The sequence below is a fragment of the Dermacentor silvarum genome, chromosome 5 (genome assembly GCF_013339745.2).
Source record: "Dermacentor silvarum isolate Dsil-2018 chromosome 5, BIME_Dsil_1.4, whole genome shotgun sequence".
Classification (NCBI taxonomy): domain Eukaryota; kingdom Metazoa; phylum Arthropoda; class Arachnida; order Ixodida; family Ixodidae; genus Dermacentor; species Dermacentor silvarum.
Window position 1 is genome coordinate 70,206,406 of NC_051158.1, and position 8,100 is coordinate 70,214,505.

General features: G+C 45.2%; 1 protein-coding gene across 1 annotated transcript in view; it reads left to right on the forward strand.

The window, feature by feature from the left end:
• Positions 1–7,257: 7,257 nt before the first annotated feature.
• Positions 7,258–8,100, forward strand: part of LOC125945707 (uncharacterized) — a 26,470-nt gene continuing 25,627 nt past the window's right edge. Inside the window, exon 1 of the mRNA XM_049667958.1 lies at positions 7,258–7,539. Within this exon, the coding sequence (XP_049523915.1) occupies positions 7,258–7,539 (282 nt within the window). The remainder of the gene's footprint in view (positions 7,540–8,100) is intronic.

The window sequence follows — 8,100 nt, forward strand, 5'->3', positions numbered from 1 at the left end:
CAAGAAAATGCATTCTTTGTAGACGTAATATTTTGTATTTGACATTGTTGTGAATTTGCGAGAATGCCCGGTGCATGTAAATGGCGCGTGCAACTTGAAGAATTTCGATATTTTTTTTCTTCTAAAGTATCCATTTCTCAAAGAATGCAAGTTCATTTTCGTACTACCGAGTGATATATGCCCACAAAATATAAAATATTGAATGAAATCTAAAATATGAATTTTTGGACCCGTGTTGATCTCTCGTGGAATCACCCACAATTGAGGGGAGGTCCCAGTCTACTTATCGCACACGTCCTTGTTAACGTCCGGCAGGGGGCCACGGATCGTGTTGCACGCCGATGCCTCATGGCGGATGAACCAGGACTACAAAAGTTTTTTACCCCCCCCCCCCCCCCCAATTTTGGTCTCGGGCCTGTGTGGTTGCATTGTCAAGGTCGAAACTATGACCTGTCATCCCGCAGTGTTAGACAAGTTCCATCTTAGAACGTGTTGCATAGGTGGCCTTGGCAACGCCTCCTTTGTTTTCTCTCAATCTTGTTGCCCCTTCTCTGCCCGTTCCGCTAATGTAAGTCCCGTCACAATCCCCGCTTCGGAATTTCTAGATCACTTCGAACAGACTATGTAGATGATGGGAAAACAAAACTCCTGGAATCGTGGTTCATGCGTCGTGACCCATCGGCGTACAACACTAACCGTGGCCCCCTGCCGCACGTTTACAAGGGCGTATACGATAAGTAGACCGGGATCGAACCTCATTAGTGTTAGTGCAGACTGAAGATGCTACCTGCATAGGCGGCGAAACGTCTTTACCCTTTTGGTTGGTAATTTATTATGTTGTGGTTAAGTCGGAATAAAACTTCTTTCCAATCATGAATTCACCCGGGTTTTGGAACACTTTTGCGACAATTTAAAAGTTTAAATTTGTGCAAAATCATTATCCTTCGCCCGTTATCGTTGTTTGTTTGTTATGTTATTGTTAAGTCAGAATAAAGCTTTTTTGCAATGGTGAATTCACCCGGGTTTTGGGACACGTTTGCGCCAATATAAAAGTTTAAGTTTGTGCAAAATCATAATCTTTCGCCGTTTATCGACGAGTGTTCCCTACAGGCCACCTACTAGAAAAAATGTTCTTCCCTAGTTTCGGTCTTGAGGACAAAGTTTCAGGCTAAATGCCTTCGGCCAACACTTAGTGACAGGCAGCAAGCTTTATTTGTTGGTTTAGAGCAGGAGCGCCAAACGAGGAAGATGTTTGGCGCACGAGTAGCTTTCTTTTGAAAGCACGCTAAGAAGAGAATGCCGATGCAAGAGCTCTGACAGCAATGATGCCACGTCCGTGGTATAAAGCAAATTAAATGTGCACCTATAGTTCACATAGGAAGAAGGCTGTCTGTACATCTTCCAAATAAAGCCGTAGGTGCATTGGGGTGAAGCCGACTTCCAGTTTTCTTTATGCTGTTCTCTCTCTAATGCTGAAAAAGTTGCCGCAAAATATGTTTTTCTTTTCGTGGATTGTGCTTATTCTCGACCTGCTTTGCACATATTGATAGAAAATAAACATGTTTTGTCGATTATTGTGCGTTCAATAAAGGGTTTACATTGCGGTGTCCTATAAATATTTTGTCTTCCGAAACAATGGTGTGCGTTTCGCTTGATAAGATCGCCACGGTTTGTGAGTGCTCCTCTACTACAGGACCACAAGCTTCATATTTCATAGCGCCCGAAGGAGTAATGGCTACCAAATTTTTAATCGACAATTTCTACCATCCTACAGATCCTAATACATTCTTATATAAATTAAATATAGTAACTGTACACTTGTCATCAAGATCCACCGACACACCAACTCAGAAGTGCGTAGATATTTTTATGCGCTCAAAATATTAGATAATAATGGAAAATAAAGTTGTTAATGGCGCGTCGGGAGGCTAGCACAGGACTGCTTTTCACGCACCATGAAGGAAGAGTAAACGCTGCGGTTCGCTTTCACAAATAAATTTTTGTGCAAATCCCAAAAAATACACGTACGATTGTGCATCGTATGTTTATGTACAATTGTAAAATCATATTTGAACACCGTAGATAAAAAAGTCACAGGCATGCGCGCACACGCTGCACAGTCACAGCGTTAAGCTGGTGGAGCGGCTCAAGAGTAGCTGCCATTTCGGCACCACGCACACCAGGGTCTTCGCGACAAAGTCACTTCGCCTCGTTTTGACGAGAACGATCTGAACTGTCCGCCCGGCGTCAACGGCGAGCTGCGGCTTGTAATGCTATCTGCACAGCAGTCTGCTGAGTGCCGATCAAGCCTAGTTGTAGGCGCGCACGTAGTGCTACGATTTGCTTCTTCAGGAGCGGTTCGTACGTTGTGAGGAGACGCTATAGCGTGTACCGAACAGGTATCCAAAATACGTGGCGCACATCTTACATCGGAATCGCGTTGATTACGCGCCTCGTCTGAATCGCATCTCGTCATTTGCGCTTGCGCACGATGTGTTTGCAGGCACCTTATCTAGAAGGCGGTGGCCGGCGGTGGCTGGGGATCACGTTTTCTTTTGTTTTTGTTTTTTATTGCGCGCCTCGTCTGAATCGCATCTCGTCGCCTCCGCCTGCGCACGCTGCGTTTGCAGGCGCCTTACCTAGATGGCGCCGCCGCACTGGCGGAGGGTCGGGTCGTCCGACGGCGGCGGCGGCTGACACCATCGCGAACCGGAACGGTTATTGGAATAAGCCCATAACAGCTTACGCTATAAAACATTGTGTGTTTTTTAACATACACTGTTAAAAACAAATATATACAATCTATAATTATGTATTCCTCGGTATGACATCGCCACTCCTCGCAGCGGACACTGACTCGAACACTTAGATTTGTGCTACTTGCGAAATGTCGATCACGTTCTCAGGAAAAGTGTGCATAACGCCTGAAGGCGAGACGTTAACGCTTAATTTTTCTTTGTTACCGTCGGGGTGACTTGGTTTACACACATTTATTTCTTTCAATCTCAACAAATACTTATATTGCTTTATGCATACTCAATATATCCTTGCAGACAGACGTCCGCCTTCACGATCCTGGCCGGTATTGCCGCAATCCTAACAGTGGGCGTGGTCGCACTCGCTGTCACTTGGTATCTTTTGAAAGAGACACGTGAGTTGGTGTCTGCTTATTATCGACTAGTGTGGTTACGCAACATCACTTAATACGCTCCAATTTCTTTTCCACGCATACTGTGCCATAGCCCATGTCAAAACGTCCGAAAGCGACGCGATTGTAGGTTCATGCAGGATATATTATATATACAGTATGCGTACATATTAACGAGGAAGTATTTTTACACACTCGCATCGAGGGCGTATAGCGCAATTCCGCCTTTTGAGATGGATTACTTTCACGACAAATTGAAATGTCCGGAGAAATAAAAAAAATCCCCTAGTTACCTAGTTAATTTTTCAGTTTAAGGTACATTCCATAATTGTAAAATGAAAGCCAAGATAGTGGTGAAATCATTCTGTTTAGCAATTATACCGAGACTAGCAGCGGCTTCGACATGTCTCTCCTAAAAAAAATGGTACGAAATACTATATGAAATAAGCAGACGTCACTCACCTACCACCGGGCTTCAGTTCAAATTTAAAGCTTGAGAGACCTGTCATGATGTAATCATCGTTTGCAGCCCACTCTGCAACGACTCCCACTGGAGTCAGCAGTATTGTGAAATAAATAAATATATATATAAATACGGAATTTGCTCTAATCTGTATAATTAAGATGTAATTATTGTTTGAGCATTCTAAAGGTAATTCATGCACTTTTCGGGGTTATCTATCTATCTATCTATCTCTCTATCTATCTATCTATCTATCTATGTTTGTTACTATGAGTGTTTGTATATAACCATTTGCCCACCTACATGGGTCGCTGGGTAGTCAGTCGTCGAATGGGCAGCACATCGGGCTGCTGTGCCGAGGTAAGAGAGTTTGAAGCCAAGCATCGGACCACCCTGGGTCAGTGAGTACGCGGCAATGTCTACATGCGTTCCGCTCTTCAACGAACCTCTTAGACGCCCACGTGGGTCACTGTTGACGCGGGACTGGGTAGCTACCACTGTTCGAAGGAACTCTGACGCTGACTGGGAGCACTGGGTAGTCGCCACTCGGTCTTTAGTCTTCAATGAACCTCTTTGATACGAACTTCTTTCACTGGGTATATGCCAGTAGGCGTTGTGGCGCTCTTGAATAAACAACTTTATCGATTACTTCGGTAATTATAGTTATGTGCTGCTGGGAATGTGCTGTCCTACAATGACGAAAAATATCTCTTGAATTCATCCGTTGCTGAGTGGAATCGAGCCCACATCACAAAAGCTCATCACGAACAACACCCGACGTATTAGCAAGCTGTGCTACAAATGCACTAGGTATGCGCTGCTTTTCAATGAACGCCTTTCACCCCCATGCTTGAGCGAGCATGAATGCTTTGGATGTGTGCCGCTCTTCAATGAACCCCTCGTGAACTTTGGTCCGTGGGCACTGTTCCACTGTTTGTGCGGCCAGCAAGGGAACAATTTCCAGCATTCTCAGGTACCGGCATGCCACGCTTCTTATCATCTTGGAGGCCAAGCGCACGCTACATGGCAGTGGCGCTTTATAGCGCCGCTGCTGCACACGCCGCCTCATACACAACTGGTGTAGATGCTGACAATACGCTGCGTCGCTATATTGATTCAATTCTCAGGCATTATGGTCGACACTCATCGTGAGATGGGTTCTGTCACATTGTTTTGTGCATATATTTAAACCACTACCTCCACATTGCAACTTCAAATGTACGTAATCTCCACCTAACCCCTAAAACTAACATGACAAATAAAAAAAATACATTGCGGCAGAACCCATCTCACGATGGCTGGCAACGGTAATGAGTTTGCAATGAATCAATGTAGCGACTTAAGGTATTGCCATCGTCGAAACGAGTTATGTGCGAGGCATGTACTGCAGCGGGACTTCTGTGTCGCGCTTCCCTAAGAACCTTCGGCGCCATCTAGCGCGGCCGCAGAAAAGCCTGCTTGAACCTGGGTTCAATCCCACTCAGCCTCAGAAGGCGTCTTTTTCGTCATTGTAGAGTGGCACGTTCCCACTCTCACATAACTAGTTACCTAGTTACAACGCCCAGTGATCTCTATAGACTTAATTGCCGCGATAATGCACACACTAACGCCCAGCAGCGTGTGCTCGTGTGTACCCAAGGATTTACCGAAGTTGAGCTAACGCAAGAAAATAAATGGATAAAAAATAAGGGTCATTCAAACGAACGAAGCCATGTCCGACCTAGTATAGGCGCGGTAATGACCATTGTAACTATTTTCAATCTCCGTTCGTTGACAGAGCTCTGCTATTGTCCAACCGAACGTGCTGGCTCGTCCGTGGATTTATATGTACAATTTTTGTATATATTATTACTTTGATATTCGGATAGCAATCACGAAACACATTTAGGGTTTTCGAGCTTCGCCGTTACGACGACTTGAAAGCGGAGTTAGTCGACTTCGTATAGGGTCTTTGTTTATCCCCTTTTCAGCGCCTAATTACCTCGAAATATTAGAGGTTTCATGGCCTACTGTACTTGTAACGCCGGATGCAATTTGGGACCGGTTTTTGTAAAAAGGCATTTTTGTACAGCTTATTTGGGGTTGGGGCGTAGCGTTGTCGAAGTTATTTCTCCCGGGCATCTTTAAATCCCAGCTTTTGTGGTAACATATTCGCGTAGCACGGCGTTTTAAAACCGCGCCAGTTACCACTCGCGGCCGTTAGAGTGGCCGCTAGTTTTTAATATTCCGGATTCCTTTAACGGCAATGTCCAGCGTAACGTATAAGTTACAGGAACAACCTTTAAGATTATATAACTTACAAGCGTACTTTCTTGTGTCTAGGAGATATGTTTCTAGGAGAGCTTGGCATCATGTGTGATAAGTGCTGCTCCTTCTTTCTTAGGCAAACACTAACTATAAAGGATAGGTCGGTTCAAAGAGTTCTTGTGCTTGACGATTTTTTGCGTTAAAGTTTTTGTTTCAAAAAGTTTTCTTGCCCGCATGCCGATAGCATCCGAAAAGGAGCCGCCGGGCCCACTGGTCACTACCAAGAAGACGCCTACAACGTTGGCGACGCCACCCACGACGACAGGTAAACTGGAGATTCCTTCCAACGTGTAGTCGTAAACAACAAACATGAAAATGCTTATAGGAGGATATATATATATATATATATATATATATATATTTATACATCACTTCAAGTCAACAGACAATGACACAAACAAAAGCATAGCGTGAAGTACATTGATTGCAGTGTAGAGAGGGTAAATAAAGGGACTTTCATTTCCCTTTATTTATTAGTGCTAAATTTATATGTTAAAAAACGTGTAATTCACTCTCAGCTAAACTTGGTGTCACTATCATAGTTTCATGTGATTGTGACTGACGAAAACCGGGCGAACATATATAAATTGCATATGTATGTATGTATATATATATATATATATATATATATATATATATATATACACTGCGATGAAAAACAAAAGCATTCATTTCGCTCGACGTTGCTGCCAAATCGCATAATTATTCCTGTTCTTTACGTTAGTCTGCGTTCTTCCGACTTAAGCATCGGATCAACAGAAGTGCTTTATGCATATATACTGAGAGTTTCAGCGAACACTTTCTAAAATTTTAAAAGGTTGCTAGTGGCAGATAGCATAATTCTGCCTAGATTTAGAGCCAAGTTTTAGCGCTTCTCAGAGAAATCGTTTGGGGATAACAGCCCCAGCTGTGGTGCACAAGAATCTAGATGCTGTACAAGAACAATGAACCTTGCAACAGAGCGCTCCACAGAGGCCAGTTTGTCGCCGGAAACGACATGGTTTCTCTTCCACACGCAACCTAAACTCGAATAATTTCACTCTCCTTCCAAAATTAAAAGCACGGCACGAAGGTCCCTGGGGAGAGGCCCTGGAGCGTCGAAGTGAGCGGACGCACTGGCATCGGCTCCGTCTTTTCCGAATGTTTCCGCGGGTACTTGTTTATATTGTGGCGCAGATTTGATATCATCGGATCTGTGAAGACGAGAGGATTCGGCGGATACCTGATTTCAAGGTGGGCCACCCATTTTTTGGACTTTATTGGAACTTTTGTGCTCACGCCACGCTGGCCGAGAGCTAGCGTCTGGTAGACCTAGCGCGGCGGGACGCGCGCGTCCGGCATGGCAGCAACGCAAGTCGAAGGGGAAACGCTCCTGGAGGAGGACTTTACTGAAGACCTGGGATGGCGGACAGTGTCCAGCCGAAAATCTAGAGCTACCACGAAGCCTGGATTGGGTGATGGCGGTGCACGAAGCGAGATGCCTGAACGAAGGGGCGCAGGTGAATGGCGCAAAGGCTTGGTAATCAAGAACCGCATTGTGAAGGCATCGCGCATGCCACCGATGCCTGAAGAGCACATCAAAATAGTCATTCGCCCACGGGGTGGATTGAATTTGGAGAAAGTTAGCCCTCAACGGTGGGCAGGGCTATCGTAAAGGCAGCCGGCCTCAGTACTGAGCAGATCAGGAAGATGTTATCTGCCCTAACTTATGCAAAATATCTTGGTGGCTAGTACGCCAGAAAGGAGCAACGCTGAACGATATGTGAGGCTCAGGTCAATCAGAGTGGCGGACAAGGATTTTGAAGTGAGTGCGTACGAGACGGCCCCACACACTACGTGTAAAGGAGTCATTCGCAATGTGGACATTATGGATGGCCCTGCGGCACTTGAGCGAACATTGTTAACGATCGCAATCCGCTGGCTATGGCGGTCAAAAGAATCAAGAATACAGGATCTGTTATCATTGTTTTCGACGGGTTAAGAGTGCCCAATTTTGTCAGATATGGGCCAACCCTGGTCCGGTGTTACCTGTATCGAAAGCAGGTGGATGTATGCTATGTGGTGTGGCAAGCTTGGACATCGGGCGGATGTCTGTCCTGCGCCCGATTGTCTTCAGTGCCGAGGATGTGGGGCTCGGAACCCCGAAGAGGATCATAACTGTGTGCCTTGTTGCAAGCTTTGT